At 39.9% G+C, this 22,725-nt stretch overlaps 1 protein-coding gene across 3 annotated transcripts in view; it reads left to right on the top strand.

Annotated features, from left to right (window-relative positions):
* EEA1 (early endosome antigen 1) overlaps nucleotides 1-22,725 on the top strand; it is a 129,571-nt gene that overhangs the window by 45,353 nt on the left and 61,493 nt on the right. For 2 of the 3 annotated variants that reach the window (XM_054027953.1, XM_054027948.1), the window contains 7 exons: nucleotides 8,039-8,093; nucleotides 8,204-8,263; nucleotides 9,188-9,227; nucleotides 10,130-10,237; nucleotides 10,326-10,447; nucleotides 13,007-13,162; nucleotides 21,352-21,468. In XM_054027953.1, the coding sequence (XP_053883928.1) occupies nucleotides 8,039-8,093; nucleotides 8,204-8,263; nucleotides 9,188-9,227; nucleotides 10,130-10,237; nucleotides 10,326-10,447; nucleotides 13,007-13,162; nucleotides 21,352-21,468 (658 nt within the window). The remainder of the gene's footprint in view (nucleotides 1-8,038; nucleotides 8,094-8,203; nucleotides 8,264-9,187; nucleotides 9,228-10,129; nucleotides 10,238-10,325; nucleotides 10,448-13,006; nucleotides 13,163-21,351; nucleotides 21,469-22,725) is intronic. The other variant, XM_054027961.1, reaches the window with a different exon arrangement.

The following is a 22,725-nucleotide window of genomic DNA, read 5'->3' as shown; positions in this document are numbered from 1 at the left end:
CTTTTTTTTCTGTCAACGTGCCAGCTCTGCAAATTCAGCATAGTCTCTGAGAGTCAAGCTGAGTTCTTTCCATCTGGTGTATCATCACCAGTAATTAATAAAGGTTCTATAGGTCAAATCGTGCCCTCAGCAACACCTTGTCTTCAGTGAGGTTGCACAGGTGTAACTGACTGGAATGCGGTAAACAGTTCTGTTGATGATACACAAGATGGATTGAATCCACAGCTCACTCAGTCTTAGTTTTGTGTTTTGTGGGGAAAGAAGACAAAGAACAATACCAATTTACTTTGCTCACTAAAGTGAGTAGATGTGATCCCCAATACACATTTGGGACAGATTTGCTGAGTAAGATAATGTTTTTATAGTCATTTTCACACATCACATAAAAGAGGAACTTAAAGTATATCTGGATCAAGCATCATCCGTCAGATTTAGGAGGGCTGCATAGAAGAAGGCCTGAAGACAGAAGTGGGAGAAGGACTGGGAGTCATGCAGCTCAAGGGGAGCAAAAAGAAATAAGAGTTAGGGCTTGTCTACACAGGAAAGATTTACTAGTTCTTAAGATGATATAGTTATACCAGTATAATTCCCTGTGTGGACACCCTTTAATTGCAGAATAAGGGTGGCCTTTTCAGTTGAACATAAACCTCTTTCCAGAGTGACATAAGCATAAATGCGGAAAAAGACTCTCTTTTACTGAAATGAGTGTCCACACACAGAGTTAAACTGGCACAGTATAAATATATTGGTTTAAATTCGTGCCTCAAGTTATACCAAATAAACTTTTCCATTTAAGGCTTAGAAAGGTGAGATATAGCAGACTATTTTGGAATTGGGCCAGGAAAAGCAGAGTATTGTGAAAAGTGCCATTTTTTAAAATATAAGCCAAAGTATGAATTTAAAGTGACAAAGTTATATCAGTATAACTCCTCTGCGTGAACACTTTTATTCAAGTATAAGAGAGCTTTTTCAGTTTAGCTTAAACCTCTTCCCAACTGACATAAACTAAACTAAAAAAAGCCACTTTTATAAAGAATAAGTGTGTCCACATGGGTGGTTATGGTGGTATAACTATATCTGTATGACTATGTCAGTATAACTGGTAAAACATTCCTATGTAGAGAAGACCTAAATCCCATTATTGCTTTAAATAGATAACTTACAATATAGACATAACTAGTGAGACACTAGTAATATTTATTGGAGATTTTCTTTTCTATTTAGTGACCCTGAATTGTTGTGTAGTGTTTTTTGTATCAGCCTTTGGTTGTGACTGGGGCCTCAGATTATTACTGTATACCAATAATAAGAGTAAGAAATAATGTGTTGTTGGCAGTAATATGGCTGCTACATTCCACATTAAGGGTGGCTGCATTTCTGTGATGTGATGTGATTCTTATGTATATAGTTTTTTAATTAATCAAGGTGAATTGAGATTTTAGGAAGGTGCTATGCAAACTGAGTAATAACTATTTCCTCCTCATATTTTGTTTTCCTGGGTGACTAGAACATCAGGCTTCTGAGTGTAATTTGAGAGTTACAAGCCCCATGGTTTTGAATGTCAGCACACTCAAGCCCTGAAATTGGTGTAACTATTGGACACATTAAATTGCTGTTTGGGTTAAATATTATATAACTGTGTATTTCAGAACAAATAGGATAGCATGCTGTCTCCTAGCATTGCCCCTTGACATTATCTGGGAAATGAGGGGGAACTAACCTGCACTTTTAATAACATGGACTATAACACAGCTAAACATTTTAATACACTATCTTGCAATTCTAAAGTTCTATTATTTAGTTGATACAATCAAGTAAAACAGAATATAGGTCTAAATCAGTTTATTTGCATATTTAACCCTTCTAATGTTTTGGGGTCTGTTTGACCCCAACGCACACAAAAATGTAAATAAAAATTGTTATGACAAACCTGTACTTCTTCATATGTTAAGTATGCTCAAACTAGGATGGGGTCAATCTTTCCACATTGGGTTTATTATCTTACCTATTGTGATTTTTGTGTTTAAAAAAAGGTCACCAAAAAGGTAATGGGGTCAGTTAGACCACCTCAATGTTAGTCAATGGGAAAAATGAAAGTACAACACTTTCAAGGTCTTTGGGGGTCTCCTGACCCCCAAATACATACCGTATTTTCCGGCGTATAAGACGACATTTTAACCCAGGAAAATCTTCTCCGAAATCGGGGGTCGTCTTATACGCCGGGTGCTGAAACCTCCGAGCTGAATCTGCGGCACCACATATGTCTCCCGGGCTGCTGCGGCTGCCTCCGCTCCCTCCCACCCTGACAGGAGCGTGGGAACCAGCTGCGGCTGCTGCGGAGTGCCCGGGCGGGGGGATCCCTACGGGGAAAGGGAGCCACGATCCGCACGGGAGCAGGCCAGGGGCGGATCGGGGCGAACAGCGGAGGGCGGGAGGGCATCTTGCCCCAAGGGGTGACGGCTCCCGGACAGAGAGAGTGAGCGAGCCGGGAGCCATCGAGGCTCAGCTGATTAAGACCTGGGGTCCCCGGCGCCTTTGATCTCCGCTTATCAAAGCGAGCCCTCAGCAAGCCTCGCTTGACACGCTGAGCGAACACAGTCCCGGCTCCAGAGACAGCGCTGAGCCCTATCAGCTGCCGAGCCAGTGCGCCGGACGCTGTGTTGTGCGGGAAGCCAGGCAAGCCGGGTCCCCTGCAGCCCCAGCCCGCGGGGCCCAGAGGGCTGCGAACCAGCCCCACATGGGGGGAGGGAGAGCACTGCCACGTGCCCAATCGCACCGGACACCGCACCATGGGGGGAGGGGGGGCTGCTCTTGTCTGTGTGTAATGTGCAGGCTGGCACGGCACCGACCCTGCGGCGAAGCGCGGGGCGGGGGGGAATTAGCCGGGCACGTTACTGAAGTCCAAGCCCATGGCCAGAGCTCGTGCAGCGCAGCCCGCTCGCTTCCAGGGCTCCTAAGTAGCCAGCACGTCTCTTCTGGTGCACGTCCTGGGCAGGGCAGCCCGAGCGGCTGGCTCTGCTTGTAGGTAACCAAGGGGCGGACTGGCTTGATTTGGAGCCGACTGTTACAGCTCTGCGGAAGCACAGGGCTGGGAGTCTTATGGGAAGTGCCGCAGGGTGGCCCCAGGGAAGCGCTGCGCTAAATGAGAGCAGAGAGGCGGGAATCCCGCCTTTTAATGGATGAGAGCGCGCAGCCAGGGCCGGGAATAAATGATTCTGGGAATAAACCCAGAGCTAAAGAAGCGCCCTGCGTATGCGCCAAAACTTGTCTCTTACGCCCTGTTGGTCCAATGAAAGATACTACCTCGCTAATAGCCTGGGGTCCACACAGCTACAACACTTGCAAAAAAAGTGTGCATCAGACATGCTTCCCTGTTCAAACAGATTTTCTTCCTCATAGCAAAGCCCTAATGTGCTATGCCAAGCCTATGTTTATTTCCTATTAGCCGAGATAAGCTTGCCTGGAAACTACTGTTTTTACTTTCTCAGATCTCGCTCCTGGCGAGCATGTGCGAGATCTGAGAGGCAGAGAAGGAGGTAATAGGATACAAGGGCGGGCCAGACAGGTGAAAGAGGCGTGTTTGTCTACTGCTCTGATTGTCTTGGAGACAGGGAGGGCTGGGCAGGCAGGGAGAGCTGTGTGGAAGCAGAGAAAGAACTGACAGGAAGGGGATGCAATGCTGACCAATCCAAGCAGGCTTTGTATACAACAACCAGCCAATCGCCGTTAAGGTACATCGCTTGCCGTGATTGGCTGGTTGTTGTATACTGGGTCCCACATACAGTACAGCACCAGTATCTGTACCTGTTCATACAGTACAACACCAGTACATACAGTACAGTATACAAATGTCCAACAGTCAAAACCCCATCATGGCTCCACCAGCAAGAAGAAAGAAATATGAAGCCAGTTTCAAACTTAAAGTTGTAAACTTTGCCATGGAACATAATAACTGCGCTGCTGCAAGACAATATGGAGTAACAGAAAAGATGGTTCGGGACTGGAAAGCAAATGAAAAAGCATTAAAGAGTATGCCAAGGGGTAAGTGTGCATTAAGAAGAGGCACCCCACATTGGCCAGAACTCGAAAAACATGTAGCAGACATGGTGAATGAGCATCGCCAAAATGGTTATGTAGTGACACGAAATAAAATACGTTTGTTTGCACTTCAGTGGGCCAAATCTAACCCAGATCACAGCAACAGATTTAAGGCCACTGTATCCTGGTGTACTAGATTCATGGAAAGGCATAATATGGTACTGAGGCAAAAGACGAAAATTGCCCAAAAATTACCTGCAGATCTTGATAGCAAAGTAAATAGTTTCCATCGATACATAATAAAACAGCGCACTAAACATGGCTATGCGTTAAGTAGTATTGGAAATATGGATGAAACTCCAATGAATTTTGATATGTTTGGAAATAAAACTGTCCATCAAAAAGGTGAAAAAACAATTTTAATTAAAACAACAGGACATGAGAAGTCCAGTTTTACAGTGGTACTAGGATGCACAGCTGATGGCGGCAAACTGAGACCAATGATTATTTTTAAAAGAAAAACAATGCCGAAACTCAAGTTCCCTGTTGGTTGTTTTGTACATGTGAATGAAAAAGGCTGGATGGATGAAGAAGGGGTAAAGCTATGGCTTGATAATGTATGGAGCAGGCGACCAGGTGGACTTATTCAAAAACGTAGTCTACTGGTGTGGGATATGTTCAGGGCTCATTTAACTCCCAGCACCAAGCAAAGGCTTGCAAGACTAAACACAGATGTGGCAGTTATTCCTGCAGGATTGACATCGTTGGTACAGCCACTGGATGTGTGCCTAAACAAGCCATTTAAAGATCGCATTCGAGAACAGTGGAGTGAATGGATGGTTAGCGGCGAAAAGTCATTCACAAAAGGAGGAAACATGCGTGCTCCACAGTTGGATGTTTTGTGCAAGTTTGTCATAAAAGCCTGGAATGATATTGATGCAGAAACAGTAATCAAGTCTTTCAAGAAGTGTGGCATATCAAATTCATTAGATGGTATGGAGGACGACTACTTGTGGCAAGATGAAGAGGAAGCCGAAGCTGAGACCACACCATCTGATACGGAATTCGATCCATACGATGACTGCCTCACAAATGTATCACAAGATGTCATTGATGTACTTATGATATCAGATGACGAACAGGAGGATTTTGAAGGCTTTTAAAGGGAAACTGTCACGCCAGCAAACCCTGTAAAAATACCGTAGCTTGCAGTTATGATGGGCGTTGCTAACTCGCCAGGGACTTGCCCGGCACTTGCTCTCTCTCTATTGTTTGTTATCTTCCTCCTATCATCATCAGTTCCAGTTTGGTTGACAGCTTAGAAAACAAACAGCATGGCAGCTCCCATGTGTTTATTGTCTTATCCTTCCTTTCAGCTTTAGAGTGAATTAGGAAAAGTTTAATCCACTTGCACTGTTTTATGTTTACATGTTTGATGACAAACAGCCTTATGTTTATAAGTGACAGTTTTCCTGCTAAGTACCTGCATGTCATAAGCATTTGAATTAAAATTACCATATTGAAATCAAATCTGATGTTTTTTTAATTTTTATTTGGTGTGCATTGGAAGAGGGGTAGTCTTATACGGCGAGTATATCCCAAACTCTATATTTTAACTGGAAAAGTTGGGGGGTCGTCTTATACGCCCAGTCGTCTTATACACCGGAAAATACGGTAATAAAATAAATAAAACATGATAGGCAAACCACTGGCTGTTTTTTTCTTTAAGTATTCTCTAAGTATGATAAGGACAACTTGTTAGCACTGGTTTTATCTTCATATCCTATTGTGGTTTTAGTGTAGCAAAAAAGGTCATTCAAAAGTTATTAGGGTCAGTTAGACTTGAAATTAATTATGCAACTATTCCAGCACAGATTGTTTTTATGTTGAGGCAGCAATTATGATATGATTATATCAGTCTTTCAGCATTGTTTTTATCTTCTCTGTTTCAGTGTTTTTTGTTTTTCAAAAAAAAAAAAAAAAAAAAAAAGCAAGCACCAAAAGGTTCTTGAGAATCTGTGAGAGTCCAGATAACATTTGGCTTATGTATCATCACAGTTGTCCAGCAAATTGAGTTTCTTTGAAGATAATGCCATCACATTGGTTTTCTGGGAAGCCTACAGTTGCTAGGAAGAGTTTCTGGGGATGCAACGATTGTCAGATGCATTTTCTGAAAAATCTATGCTTGACAGATGCTGTGGCTGGGGCAGAGACGCACTATTGGATTGCATATGCACATTGCATGTCTGAAGGCATATGTTGTTTAGATTTTGTTGAATCACAATACATCTATGAATAAGAGGTGAATGTTTCTCAGGGACCTGGGTACAGAAATTTTTTGCCCACTGGTACATGAAAGGAACATTCCAGCCTTGCCTAAGGCATCTAGGGAAGTAGTGTCTAGTATCCTGAAAAAAGAAGAACAGGAGTACTTGTGGCACCTTAGAGACTAACAAATTTATTAGAGCATAAGCTTTCGTGGACTACAGCCCACTTCTTCAGATGCATATCATCGGTATGCATCCGAAGAAGTGGGCTGTAGTCCACGAAAGCTTATGCTCTAATAAATTTGTTAGTCTTTAAGGTGCCACAAGTACTCCTGTTCTTCTTTTTGCGGATACATACTAACACGGCTGCTACTCTGAAACCTCTAGTATCCTGGATACTGATCCAGAGACTAATGGGGAAGATGTTGCATCTGTTCCAGGGAATGAGATAGAAAAACACATCAAAAATGTGTGAAGTGTAAAAACTTACTATTTTTAGAAGGTATGTCAGTTATTAGCTCCATTTGTTCAAAGTAGTAGGCCATTTATTGCAATTTTGCTGTGTTTGTGCCTTTTATATTGTTGCTGTTGCTATCTATTTTCATTGTCTAAACATGGGGTCAGTTAGCCCCCAATACCTGTAGAGTGTGTTCCTTTCTTAAAAAACGTGTTTCATCATGGGGTCAGTTAGACCCCAGCACAAGTACTGTGTAATGTGCTTCTTTGAATAATGTCCTTAGGTGTGCTCCACTGCAGGTGTGCTTGCATCTCTGTGCTGTTGATGAATCAGTTAGTTCATGTGAAACAGGGAGGTTACCTTAAGAATGAATTTTGGATGTGGCCAGAGTGTAACATTGTCCCGAAAGAATACTGTGAAGGGGGGATGTGCACCAGAGCCGCTATTTCTCCTTGTCTCCTGGCCGAAGTAATTGCTATCAGGAAGGCCATTTTCATTGAGAGATATGTAAGTGAATAGGTGGCCCTGGGTTCAAAAGGAGGCCTCTCAACACCAGGTTTAAGTCCCATGTGGGAGTAGGAAGTCAAGGGGGCTTAGCACATTGCCTAGTCTTGTGGCACAGCACAAGGAGAGACCGTGCATGTGTGGGCCTAACGGACACTGCTACCGAAGTTCTCTGATCAGCAGCCCAGAGAAGCAAGCACACCTATAGTGGAGCACCCATAAGGACACACATCTTGAAGAACCATTGTTACTGCACGAGGTGAGTAACTACTTCTTCTGAATCTAGAAAGTTTTAACTTATTCATAATTTTATAGTTCATTGGTTACAAGTAAAGTCAGTTTTAAACACATCCCATGTGTTATCTCCAATTTTCACATATTAGGGGTCTCCAAGACCCCAATATGGAAATAGTTGAGTTATTTTTGGTCCAATACAAGGGTGAAAAGAAAATTCCATAAACCTTAGTGCAATTACTCATTCTGAGAATAGACCAAAAACATTAGACTGAAAATTATTAAGATATTTAAGGTGACTATGCACTTTTTAAATCTGGTGATTAGTGTGAAAATGATGGATGGCAGTTCAGTTTGTGTTGCATTTTTTATTTTTTGAAATTTAAGACTGCATTAAGACACTGATCAAATGTGAGGTGTCCTGTATCCAGCTTATTTAATAACAAATCTGAACAGGAACTATTGCATGTACTGGAAGTTTAATCAACAAAATGTAACCATGACTTATTAATTTCTCAACTCCCGGATCTTTATTCAGCAATGAAATATCACTACTCCGACAAGAAGTCCAAGATTTGCAAGCTTCACTTAAGGTTGGAAATTAATTTTACTTGAATATAGTTCATGGTTTCAAATTGTGAAGTGTGCTAGCAGCTTACATTGCGAGCCTGTAATACACTTTCTCTCCCCTCCCTTTGTCTAGGAGGAGAGATGGTATTCAGAAGAGCTGAAGAAAGAATTAGAAAAAGTGCAGCGCCAGCAAGTAATTGCTTTAAAATACTTGAAGCAGGTTTACAACAAGCAGTTTATTATCATCTTTGACATTGAAGATTAATACCTTGTTGTAAGGCACGTGGCCCAATTCAATTAGTTCCATAAATTGATTCCTGAAGTGTTTTAAAAAATCAGTTGAATATGCAATGAAATAAATGTGTATGAGGTTAAAGGTGCTATGATTGTTCATTACTACATGCCCTTTAATTTCCAATCAGATTTTTCCTGACAGTAGGCCCATTCAGACCATGCTCAGTTTATAAATACATGTATTTATCTGTAGTGAATTATTGCTTCCAAAGTATTTCTGAAAATGGCAATAGAATCTTAAAAACTCGCAAAACCTTCTCCAAAAACACCCATCAAACAAAGTTAATTGTAACCTCTTGCACCTTATTAAACTTGCCTCCTGAAACAATGGAGCTCTAATTTATTTTCATATATAGCAGAGTTGCTTCAGAACTGATTTATACAAACCTCAGAAATAGGCATTGGGGTGAATTTCGCTCTATATGTGAAGGATTAAAAGTATAGAATTGCTTGAACCTTTTGGGAAAATCTGTCTTTCCTTTCGTTGCTGCTGCTTCTCTTGCACGTAATAGTGCATATAACAACATATATTGCTGTAGAGGCAGATTTCAATATAACAGAAGGCTCGTTAGCATTGGAGTCTTGCTGTTCTGCATCAGTATGATAGCTAAGTGATATAAGAGGATGGCTAGTCGTCTTGGCCTTTTCTGTCCTAAATTGCTCTGCAGCATTGAAGCACATCAGTCTATTTTCGTAACCATTCTAAGAGGCTTCAAGTATGAAATTCTTTCAAATGCTCAGGAAATGTCTGCTATTGAAACTTTTGTTATTACCTTTACTCTGTCTAATGACACACTTATTCTTCATTTTTTCTTTTCTTAAGGAATCTAAGCCTGATGGAGTGACAACTGCTGCGTCTACAGGTGAGAAATATTTTAATAAAGAAGTTTCTACATTGCATTGAAATACTACAGTTCTCTGTGTTAGAAAAATTAAGTTAAGTGAAACTTCAGACTTGATGAAAAATACTGTTTCCTATATTAAAAGGCTAAAATGGTGCAATTATGTAATGTCTTCTCTTGCCTACATTTTTTTTCAATAAGTTTATAGGGACACGTAAGGTTGCCTTGTTCATTTTTAGAGTAAAGAAACATTAAAAAAAAGGTTGATTGGTTCTATTATTTCTAGGATAAAGGAGGTGAAATTATTGTGACCATAAAAGTACTTCTGATCATGGTTTTGATTTCTGAACAAGTTCTTAATCATTTTAAATATCCAACCAGCCATTGTGCTGAGGAAGACAGAGTGATTGTTGACATTTGAATTACACCAATTGTCAGTGCTCATTCTGTTTACTTCAGTGCCAGTCTTCCCTACTTGCTGCCAAAGAAAACACTTTTTAAAAAATCTGCATGTTCTTAATTTTTTTGTTCCATGTTATATTTGCATGAGACACTCATCAAATAATAACTTTCTTATGTGTACACACACAATCTCTGGCTGATCCTTATTAAATAACTTCTGACTGCACCTCAGGGCTCAGAAATTAGCAGTGTACAAAAAGTGACCAAAATGGATAAACTAATTTCCATTGGTTAGCTAGATTATGAGCTCAATCCTGCAAAGTGCTGTGCTCACTGTCCTATTCCAGCAAAGCACTTGAGCACATGCTTAACTTTAAGCATATGAACAGTTCTGTTGAAGTGAATTGAAGGTTAAGTGAGCTTTGGTGAGTTACTCATTTGTAATGCTCTTTTATCAATATAAGTTTCTGTGTAACCTCTGATTTTAGTTTTCTCAATAAATACTACTGTTTTTGAGCTAGAATCATTAGAACGGCAACTTGAAGAGACCCAAGTAGAAAATTTTAATATTAAGCAGATGAAAGACCTGTTTGAGCAAAAAGCCGCACAGCTGGCTACTGAGATTGTAGGTAAGTACATAAAATTATTATGCAATCGGTTCTTCTTTTAATTAAAACCTGAATGAATGATCTTTTGCATAACTTCCTTCTTTACTAGATATTAAGGCAAAGTATGATGAGGAAATGAGTCTTCGAGAAAGTGCAGAGCAGAAAGTGACAAACCTGATGCAAGAACTACAGAAAGAGAGAGCCATAATAGAAGATTTAAAGACTGAATTGGTAATTCATACCACATTATTTATTTATTTATTTATTTATTTATTCGGCCTTTCCCAAATGAGAGGGAGAGAGTTTTTAGTCATTTGCCCATTCTAAACATAATCTTAAAATAGACTATCATTGTTTACTTGGACAGTGATTTATTTTTGAGAGAAAGAGCGGCTCAGAAAATCCCTTCTTCTAAACTATCTATTCCATTGCTCTAAACTTCCAATAACTTCCCAGCCAAGGAATGTATATTTTGCCTGCTCTGTTTATTCAGTTATTTGCATTATTGCTAGGTATGTATGACATGATGCTTGTTTGTGCTCTGTTCAGAGGCCTCTGTGTGGCTTCCCTCATTTCAGGACTTTCATAAACAAAATATTAATCCTCATACGTGTTTTATTTAGGCCTAATTTTGCAACCCTTACTGTCGATGATTAGAATATACTCATGTGAATAGATCCATTGTTGTTGACTTCAATGGGTGTCTCTATATTAGCCTTTTTCCCCTCATGTTTTTCACTGTTGCTGTCACCGGGCAACTGCATTCATAACAGCAGCTCTGCCCAGACCTCGGTGATGTGCTGGTTAAAGGCTGGCACCTGTCATCACTTTGTCTACACTGGTGTTACCGTTGTTGCTCTTGGCTGCCCAGGGCACACGTATTCCAAGAGTGTGGCTCCACAGAGGCAAAATACTAAAGAAAAGTTATTCCTAGTAACCCTTTTTCACAATCATGGTCTAAGAGGAAGCTACCTAGCAGCCTTTCTTCCACATAAGGAAAAGCAGAGTAGCCAGAAGGCGCTTTCTAGCCTCCTGTCATCTTCATTCACTCACTCAACTGAGAAACTTGGGCTCTGGATTTTTCTTTTCCTCTTCTGTATTGCTGTTGATTAGTGGACTTTCTTCATTTCTCTGTCTGCCACTGCAATCCTTCATCTGCGCAATCTCACTCTCCTGGACATTTTGCCTCTGTCCCTCCTTCTATCCTTCCTCTCTCTGTCCCGTCTCATCTTTATTCTCTTTCCTGTTCCCTGTCCAACACCAACAGTCCCTTCCTCCCACCCACTTCAGCTCCAAGTGCTACTTTCCCCTCCAAAAGCCGACCTGAAACTTTTTTGGGGTAACACATATGAAACAAATATGTAAACAACCCATCCGTCCATGGAACTAACATGATGTATGGCTTTATGCAGTGGTGGTGTTGCTGTGTTGGTCCCAGAGTATTAGCAATACAAGGTGGGTGAGGTAATATCTTTTATTGAACCAACATCCGTTGGTGAGAGAGACAAGGTTTGAGCTACATAGAGCTCTTCTTCTTCTCTGGGAAATGTACTCAAAGTGTCACAGCTAAATACAAGGTGGAACAGATTGTTTAGCATAAATAGCTAACACATATTTCAAGGGACCATTCAAGGTGAAGTAGCCTGTTAACAGCTCTCCAGTCACGGGGGCATTTACTGCACTGGATAAGGTACACCATAGGTTGTGATAGGCATGTGTAGGACCCATGGACCTTGAAAGATGTGTTGTGGGGAGTGTTGATTATAGCAGAAATGGAGATATGTCTACAGTTTTGCATCTGTTCTGACAATGTCTGGTGCTACTTTGAGTTGGTGGGCCCTGATCTGCATGGAGCTTGCGTCTGATGAGGAGCTTGGAGAGTGATTGGGGGCTTGTTTGAAGACCAGAGGAGGAGGTTCAGGAAAGGTTTATTTCAGGATAATGTCCACATTGAGTATAAGTTGTAATTGTTTGATGATATCCCGTATGGGTTCTAGTGTGGTGTGGTAGGTGAAAAGTACTGTTGTGCGGTCGGAGGGGGTTTTATTTCTGTATTGAAGCAGGTTCTCTCAGGGTGTTTGGATGGCCCATTCCATGATGCTATCTACTTCTCTGGTGGAGAGTCCTTGTTTGGTGAAGGTGGTTTTAAGTGTATATATCCTGGACTCTCTCCTCAGAGCATATTCTTTGGTATCTGAGTATCTGGAAATATGTGTTAACTACTAGGCTAAACAATCTGTTCCACCTTGCATTTAGCTGTGACGTTGTGAGTACATTTCCCAAACCTGACAGAGTGCTCTGTGTAAGCTCAAAAGCTTGTCTCTCTCACCAACAGAAGTTGATCCAATAAAATATATTACCTCATCCACCTTCTCCCTGTGATGTATAGCTGCGATTACCACCCTGGCTGCTTTTCCTGTAAGGTTTATCTTTTCCTTCCACTCCTCATCTGTTCTGTTGTTCTTTTATATTGTAAGTTTTCAGGGCAGGGACTCTGTCTTTATGAAAGTGAAAACAGTGCCTAATGCCCCACTCCTGATTGGGGTCTTTGGGTGCTACAGCAATATATATGATAAAAACAGTGATAAATAATACCATTCTTTGTTTAGATGAGAAATGAAAGTGTATTTGAAAATAAAGGGTCTGGAAATAACCCAAAATAGTTTCAGCAGGAAATCTTAAATGAATTTGGAAGCTTTTGCAGAGAGTGAATATGAAGTGATACTGAAAACATATCTGTCAGTATTAGAAATCCTTATAGGTAGTAATTATTGTTATGCTGCCTTTCAGCTGCAAAGGCCTGGTGTGGAGGATGTTTCTGTTTTAAAGAAGGAGCTGGTCCAAGTTCAGACATTGATGGACAAGATGACTTTGGAGCGTGAGAGAGAATCAGAGAAGCTGAAAGATGAGTGCAAGCATTTGCAGGCAGAGTATGCAAACTCAGAGGTAATGAAGCCAAACAAAAAGGCTTAGAACATGTTTTAGCTTTGTTGTGATTTTCATATTATAATGATGAATGTTAATCCATCACACTGAATAGAACTTTGCTTTCTTCCCTAACTAGTCTGGTAGGGAGTGTTTCATTAGATTAGAGTAAATTGATACAATCTGTGCATTGGATCCAGACACGAAATCTTTTTTAAAAAATTCTCTTTTTAGCATGAAAAGTTAGTTTTGTACAGCCATGTAGAGGAGAAGCAACCTCCCCTGCTGGTATATGTTGTGATCTCTCCAGCGAGACAGGGAAACAGACAGAGCAATAAATTTCTGCCTCAAAAAGAAAAAAATTATTTTGAGCTTTCCTAAATTGTGCGCTGTAATACAGAGACAGAAACTAATTGTTACCTAAGGTTATGGTTGCTACTTAACATTAAAATTGAAACATATGTTTACAAAACAGGGTTACAGTTTTAAATAACCCCCTAAGCATGTAAATATATGAAAATGAACCATTAATGCGAGGTAGATAACTATTCAAATGTTCTCACAGTTCATATAGTCCCTTAAATAAATGTACATGTGTTTGTAGAATATGCATTGACTTTTAAAAATCAGTGTAAATTCTGCACAATTTTTCCAGCATTAACCTGTTAATCAGAAGCCTTTTGACACTTACCCTTTATCACATCTATATTTTGCATATAAATTACAAACCTTAAAATCACTCACATACTCCCCCTGCCCTCCTCCCCCACAATATCCTTCAGTTCACCTGCTTATTATTGGCCATAGAAACCAACATTTTGCCTATTATCCTCCATATACAAACCAGAAACTAGGCTCTTGCCAATCCCAACTACCTGTTTTGGCCAATAGACACCAATATATTATGTCTCATCCTTCATGGTCAGACCAGAGGCACAACTATTTTTCTTCATCCACTATTCCATTCTGAGGTTGAAAACAAAATCTGTTACTTCCACCTTAATTATATGTCCTGGAAATATATAGCCCTATATCACCCCATGCCCTTTTTTCCTGTTTATCTTTTCAAAGTGAGACTCCACATTTCATATGATATACAGATTGTAGGTGGGTTTTTCAGAAGTGCTCAGCATTGGGCTAACCAGCATCTGTTGAACTCAATGGGAGCAGAATTAGACCAGTGTTGACTGATCTGAAAATACTTAACAATATTTACCCAATCATGCTGTACTCAATAGGGCACAGATCTCAGTATAACCTTTTGATTAAATTAAGCTAGTACATTACCTAATTACCTAGGAAGAAGAGAAAGCGGGTCAAAGAAACTTGGAGAATGTTTGGTGTTTTCATCTGTAACCAGTGATTTCAAATATTCTTAAAACTGTTGTTGTTCCAATAAGCATTTCCTGTTAAATGTTAGGTGGGTAGATAATGGGAGTCTGAATTAAGGTTGTTTTTGGAATGTGCAATGTGATTTTATTTTTACACATGCATGTTTATTTCAGAGAATGTCTGAACTGTGAGGATACTTGAATATTTATCTTCCTTCCTTTAACTATTCATTTCCAGACTTTTAAATGTTTAGGCTTTTTTAAACTGGAACAATCCTTGGCGTGAATATGTTTGCGCTTCAGCGAGAGGTAGCAATCTTATCACCTATAACCTTGCTGTAATTTTTGCCTTGGATCAATGAATTTTGGTGAGGAGATGCTTGTGCTAAAAGTAACAAAATTATCTGTTTGTTAATTTCCTTCTTTTGAATATAGGGCCAATATGGAACTTAGGAGCTCTGCAAGGTCCCTACTCCACCATGACTGTGTTTTTCCCTATCCTGTACAGCTCAGATAAGCTTATAAGTTTTGCAAGTTACCCCTAGTTCATGCTGTTCTAGAGGCCTTTGCAATGGTGCAGAATAACTGGCCCCTTTAAACCCTCTCCCGCCACGGGTTCATCTGCCCTGTGGAATTTTGGAGCTCCACAGATTCCAGTGCCTGCCTTCCTCTGCCCTGCAGAGCTTTAGGGATGTGTGGAGTAACCAGTTCTCTTGGCCTTGTATTGTTTCTAAACTCCTCAGGGTTCCTGATATCTTCCCTTCTTTCCTTGCCCTGCAGAGACTGTACAAGGCATTCATGGGGCCACATGAATTGTATAGAGAGTACAGTATTCTACCAAACAATAAGTCCAGTATTTTCTTACTCAAGTTTAAAATATTTAGACTAAGGAGAATCCATTCACATACTTGATCAAACATGTATGTGAAGAAAAGAATGTCGCAGTTGGGACCCTGAGTATACAGTAACTCCTCGCTTAACATTGTAGTTATGTTCCTGAAAAATGCTACTTTAAGCGAAACAATGTTAAGCGAATCCAATTTCCCCATAAGAATGAATGTAAAATGTGTGTGTGTGTGGGGGGGTGGTTTAGATTCCAGGGAAATTTTTTTTGCCAGACAAGACTATATTTTATATATATATGTATATACACAGTATAAGTTTTAAACAAACAATTTAATACTGTACACAGCAATGATGATTGTGAAGCCTGGTTGAGGTGGTGAAGTCAGAGGGTGGGATATTTCCCAGGGAATGCCTTACTGCTAAATGTTGAACTAGCACTCAGCTGAGCCCTCAAGGGTTAACACGTTGTTAATGTAGCCTCACACTCTACAAGGCAGCACAAATGGAGGGAGGGGAGACAGCATGGCAGAGAGAGACAGACACTCACACTGTATGTGTGAGAGAGAGAGAGAGAGAGACACGCATCACCCCTTTAAGTATGCTGACCCCACTCTGAGTACACTACCTTTTTAAGTAGATCAGCAAGTTGAGACAGCAGCTGCTGCTGGCAGGCTCCCTCCGTCTTGAGCCCTGTCGTGTCCACTCCCTTCCCCCCGCTCTATGGAGATGGGGGGCAGGAGGACACGCCTGCTTGGCAGCTGCCGCACAGGGAACTTAGGGGAGTGGGGAACTGATAGGGGGACTTCCGGTCCACTCTGGTTCCAAGCCCCCACCAGCTAGCTCCAATGGGCTGCTCTTTCTGCAAGCAGTGGACAAAGCAGGTGGCTGTCAAACAACATTATAATGGAGCATTGCACAACTTTAAATGAGCATGTTCTCTAATTGATTAGCGATGTAACAATGAAACAGCATTAATCAGGATGACTTTAAGTGAGGAATTACTGTAATTGGTTATGTGGCCATGTAAATTGCTGCCTCATTTTTGAAGTATCACAATTGTACTTCAGAATTTAAACTTTCATTTCAAAATATTGGCTATCAAGTCCGTCTGTTTCAAAGACAATCTGAAAGTGTAAGCTGAACATAAAGTGATGTCTGCCAAATTTTGCAGAGCTAGCTCTAACAGAAATATGAACTGCTGCTGTTCATCCAAATGATGGATTTACATATCAAAATGGCTAACTATTTCACGGTGTATCATTTAGTAGAAACAATCTAATGTTCATTGTCACTCTTGTTGGACATAGTAGCAGATATAGGGGAGAAGGGTTGCATTGGTGTAGCTAGTTATTCTCATGCATATATATGGGAAATCTTGGTGGGGTTGTGTGACTAAATTTCCAGTAAAGTGTTTTCAGTGACATTAGCTATCTATGAAAAATTTGGATAGGTATTGTTTAACCAAAGACAACTGGTATCATTTAAGTGCTAAAGTAAGTAGCGGTAATTCATTCTTCTATAAAATGTTGCTATCTCCTCTGCATCATAACCTTTAACATAGCAGTGACTATAATGTGAGACAGGTTAACTACATTAAAATAAAACGTTGCTGTCTATGAGAAGTGATATTAGATCTAATAGATTTTAAAATCAGTAGCCTGAATTCCACTTAGCTTTTAAAAACTAATAAAATGTGTTTGTGAAAAGTGCTAGATTGAGAACACTGGAAACTGATGCCCTCCACCCATGGAATGTATATAGTAATGGTGGTGAAAGCTTCCCCAAGCCTGTGATTCAGCCCTGTTCTTGAGGGCTGAGAGAGTAATTCAGTCTCTGACTATTCAGTCTGTGGAGCACGAGGAAGTTATCTGTATTATTTTCTGACAATCACATTTGCCTCAGTTTACCTGCTGGATATTATGCTGCCTGACTTCATGGAATTAAATCAGAGGAGGTTGTTAGGAGGGAACTAATGGGAAATGAAACAGTGACAGAGATAAGATACCTCCAGAGAGAATACAAAGGGTCCTTAAGGGAACAGTGAAAGGCCCGTTAATTGGGAAATGCCTATCTGCCTGGCTTCATCCAGGCTAGCAGGTTAATTTCTCCCACGTCCAAGCCAAGGATCAAAGGGATACAACTTAGAGAATTTTTCAGTTGACCAGAGCTCAAAGAGCCGGGAAGCGAAAAATTCTCTAAGTTGTATCCCTTTGATCCTTGGCTTGGACGTGGGAGAAATTATACTAAACTATGAAAGACCCTAGCCTAGAAAGGCAGGGGAGTGAATAGGCAGCAGTGGTTGAAGAGAAGTCTCTATGTACGTCTCCACTATGTTTGAAAATCCATGGTAGCGAGTCTCAAACCTTGGGTCTATAGACATGGACTTGCACTATAGCACTAAAAACAGCAGTGTAGATATTGCGGCTTGGGCTGGAGCTAGGACTCTAAGGCCTGGGTGAGGAGGTGGGCCGCAGCCTCCCCTTTTTACCAGCCATATTAACATGGGCTTCAGAGCCTGAACCTGAATGTCTACACAACTGTTTTTAGTGTGAGCCCACGTCTGTAGACCCGAGCTTTGAGACTTGCTGCCGCGGGTTTAAAAACACAATGTAGATGTACCCTCTGATAGTGAGACACAGACAGAGTGTAGCAGGGGCTGACTGTCACTCCCAAACCAGCAATAGGGGGTGGCTGGGCTGAATGGGACTTACATAAAACTTGCACAGAAAGAATAAAGTTTAGGTAAGACCCAGGGATATGGGCTTTTTATTGTTTTATCTCTTTCTCTACTTGCTGTGCACCCTTGAGTGAATAAACAATTCCTTGTTTTGAAGAAGCTGTTTGAGTCACTTTAATCAGCCCATGTCACTGGCCCTGGAGGAAAAGGGCTTACAGTAGTTAAACACAGTTGGGCCTGTTGTGTTAACACAGTTGGTAAACAAGGGGCTGCAGCCCAGAGATCCATTCTGAGAGAGGTAGGATGTGTGGTTCCACGCAAAAAGCGGGGAAGGTAGTGAAACCTGTCACCAGACGGATGCACTCATGAGGGATCAAAAGGGGTCTGAAGCACAGCTCATCCTGTAACTATAACACAGTCCTTGGTCTTTTTGCTTAGAATGCTAAGAGTGCAGATTGAGAATCTAACTAAAATAGCATTAAGAACTCAAACTATATCTTCTCATGTTCATAGTATTGGTTTCCAGAGAATGTAATTTTTTAAAAAGAGAACTGTATAGCCTGAATTGAGAGAATAAGAAAAAAATCTTACTATTTTCCTTTAAATACTGAGAAAACTAAGTAGTTTTGAGATGAACAAATTTACCATTTCCATATTTGTGGCATTTCTGCTCTAAATGTGGCTTTGTGTTTGTCATCTTGTGCTTGGGTTTTTTGGCCTTCATTGCTAAGGAACTAAATTATCATTTTGGCATTAACTAATTAAAAACTGTTGAAAGAATTCTAATTTTTCATATTTAAAAATCACTGATCCAACTGTATTCTGAGCTCTTCTTTTGCGATTCTAACCATCTCGCCTTCTTATTCATTGGATATTGTATGTTGTGCTTGTTATGGAGTTATACCTGAAAACATGGCAAGTTGCTGTCTTAGTTAGATTATGAGGATCCCAAAAACATCTCTAATTATTCCATGTTTAGTTTCTCACTATAGTGAATCCCACATAATAAATTTTCTCTGCGGCACCTAAAACACGTAAGACGTACTCCAAAAGCCTTTGAAATCAATGGAAAGACATGGTTAACTTTACACACTGTGCTTAACTTCATTCACTGTGGATAGTGTCAGTGCAGTCAAGTTTAGCATGTGTGTGAATCTTTGCAGGCACTCATTTCAGTTATTTATATATGGGATAATTGCCTACATGGCATAAGACACCTGCTAGATTGTTGATATTGTTTCCAGTGCATATTAACATGAGTAGGGGGTATTAGCATGAGTAAATATATGAGTATTTCTGTATAAAGTGCCTTTGTTGTGATAAAAGTCAAGATTGTCTCTTTAAATAAAGGCATAGAAAGATAATGTTTTACTATAGATTTTTGAAGAATTGTACCTAAAACTTTTATCACTGCCTGCTTCCACATTTCATCCATCATTTTATTTTATTTTTTCTGCTTTCTAATGGAGACACTTACATTTGAGGTAATTTTTTTGTGAAAGCTTTTTCTCATTACATTGTAATGCTGTAGTCTCAAGATAACATCAAGACCTTGTTAAACAGTTCCTGTTTGCTTATTGGTTTATTAATCAAATAAACACATCAGACAGCACGTATTTTAAATAATTATTCAACCTCACTTTGTTGCTGTTTAACTAAACATGAGATTTTGTTTTGAACAATGGCTGGCAGAACTGTATCTTGAAATATATTTACAGTAACTCTTCTATGTAGGTTCTTGGTCTGTTTCTGGTTTAAACAGCTGCAACAGTGTTTGACAAATTTGTGCACATTTTTGCATTTGCACTATCACTTCTACAAAATGTCCGTGTACTTTTCTGGATACTCTCACAAAACAGTGTATTTGCAAATTAGAGATCCCATGTTGTATAGTGACAACTCTGCAACTACAACAGTATAAAGTGTGCCATTATGAAAAGTCAGAGTTAATAGCAAAATATATTTTTACAATTAATGTGTTTATACATTCTCTTTGCTCTTCCCAAAAATGTATCCTATTTTATGAACAAGACTGCTTCTTTCTGGTAACTTTTGTTACTTGCACAAAATAGCGTAAACTTTCATGGGATGTGCTATTCTTTTTCTAAAAAAGAAATTATCAAATTAACATCTGTACTTGTGACCAGAAATCTGTGACTAGAATAACTTAAGGGAAGGAAAAGCATTTATAACAAATAATGCCATTGGTGTACTATGTGTTTCAAAGATAACACAACGTGCATTTTATTTTTCTCATTTATCTTTAAAATGCAGAACGCTGATGTTTCTCCATATCTTTCTTTGTTGCAGAAAGATTGAAACAAAGAGTAAAAGCAAGTGAATTGGACTTGTTAGCCATTGGATGGTTTGCTTCAGACACATCTTAATTAGGAAGCTCAGTATTAACTCACATTTTATTAAAAGCAGTTACCTTTGTCTTCCACTTTAAGGACCAGATTGTGCCACCTAAATCCATGCATAGCGGGGATCCTCCACACACTTATTTCCTTCCTTCCCCATCACCTTGTCCCCTCCCCCACCCTCTCTTTCCCCCTCACCATTTCCTGTGTGCCATGCTGAGATTTCTCTGCAGTCTGGGGTCTTTGCCAGGGGAGGAGATGGGGAGTGGGTGATGCACATTGTGCATCTGTCTCTCAGAAATTAGCCCTTAAAGATGAGAGCCCAGGGCAACCATTGCTATCTGTCTAAGGTACTTATGCCCTCATCACTGTAGTATCTGAACATCGCACAGTCATTAATGTAGTTATCTTTACATCACTCCTGTGAGGTAGGGAACTGTTGTTATCCCCACTTTACAGATAGGGAAATGAGATACAGGGTAGATTAAGTGACTTGTCCAAACTCACACAGGAAGTCGACGGCAGAACTGGGATCTGAACCTGGTGTCTTAAGTCCCTTCTAGTGCCCTATCCACTTGACCATTCTTCCTGGCTGGGTAGAGATCTTGGCAACACTGCTGAAATGGAGCCAAGGGATTCCAGTTCCACTGAGAATCAGAGCCATCGGAGACACAAGGCCTCCATGCAGATCCTTTGGGATCTGCCAGGTTTGGGGCTGGGCTCCTTGGCCTTTTCCACTGGAGCGGGCAAGCAACCATCTTCCTGATGGGATGATGTGAAAGGATCTCAGCAAGGGGGTTCCCCCCCTGCCCCCGGTATTTCCATGGGTAGTGATCTGGGCCAAAATTTGCACATATCGTTCATGCAAATTAAAAAGACATTCTTTTTTGCAAGCTGGTTTATATGCTCCCCCCCCCCCGACCTCCTGTCTATATTTGGGCTATCAATGTAATTGATTATTAATCGTAACTGTTTTTAATTTTTTTTTTTATTAAGGCCACCATAAATCAGCTAAGGGCTGAGCTTGCAAAAGGCCCTCAGGAGGTTGCTGTGTATGTGCAGGAACAACAAAAACTTCAAAGTTCAGTTAATGAATTAGCACAGAAAAACCAGGTAAGAGTTTTATTATTAATCACATTTGTAAAACTGGTATTTATGTGAAAATGTACAATCTGGCTCTTGTGTCACAAACTGCATTTTAGAGTGTTAACCAAAGAGTTTAACAAATACATCATTGTGGCATCAAAAGTTAAGCCTTTCCTGATTGTTCACTATCCCGATTAGCCTGAAGGGGGTAATAAATTTACAATACTGTAGTACATTTGAAGGATTTTATCTTACATTATAACTTTTAAAGATAGTCATGTCCATTACAGTTATAATTGTAGTTTTCTAATATCTGCCATTTACACTCTATATAGTATTGCCAAAACAAGCATTAAAAAATCATTAGTAAGTTCCCAAAATATTAGGAGATTGGCTTAAAAATAATTACATTTAAAAGGAAATTATATACTTTTGGGGGTTCTTTTTATATGCCATCTGGTTCCTGAGCCTTTAGGTCATACACAGGTCACATTTTGAAGCTTTTCACAACTGTGAAGGCTAGGAACTTATTTATTTATTTTTTATAATAAAAGCTGAGATTCTCAGCTTGAAGAGCCAGGGTTTTCAGAAAAACATCAAATATTGCAAAATTTATGATAAAATCCTGAGTTGGCATCAAGAAGAACAGGAGTACTTGTGGCACCTTAGAGACTAACAAATTTATTAGAGCATAAGCTTTCGTGGACTACAGCCCACTTCTTCGGATGCATCATTTCATATGTAATATATAAATGAACACACACATGTACAATAGAAACTCAGAGTTACGAACACCTGAGTTACAAAGTGACCAACCACACACCTCATTTGGAAGCAGAAGTTTGCAGCAGCAGAGACAGGAAAAAAAGAAAAGAAAAAGCAAAAACACCACAGTACTGTGTTAAACGTAAACTACTAAAAAAATAAAGGGAAAGTTTAAAAAAAAAAAATTGACAAGACAAGGAAACTGTTTCTGTGCTTGTTTCACTTAAACAGAGATGGTTAAAAGCAGCATTTTTCTTCTGTGTAGTAAAGTTTAAAAGCTGTACTAAGTAGTGTCCAGTTGTAAACTTCTGAAAGAACAACCATAATGTTTTATTGAGAGTTATGAACATTTCAGAGTTAAGAACAACCTCCATTCCAAAGGTGTTTGTAACTTTGAGGTTCTATTGTGTATTCCCTAAAGAAGAAGTGGGGAAAAATAGTAAAAGGAGACCGAAGAGAAAGAGGAGACAGGAAAACAAATCAGAGAATTTTTCTACAATTTTATGGTTGTTTCCCCAT

This window comes from Malaclemys terrapin, chromosome 1 (genome assembly GCF_027887155.1).
Source record: "Malaclemys terrapin pileata isolate rMalTer1 chromosome 1, rMalTer1.hap1, whole genome shotgun sequence".
In the NCBI taxonomy this organism is placed as follows: domain Eukaryota; kingdom Metazoa; phylum Chordata; order Testudines; family Emydidae; genus Malaclemys; species Malaclemys terrapin.
This window is presented reverse-complemented; position numbering and strand designations above follow the sequence as displayed.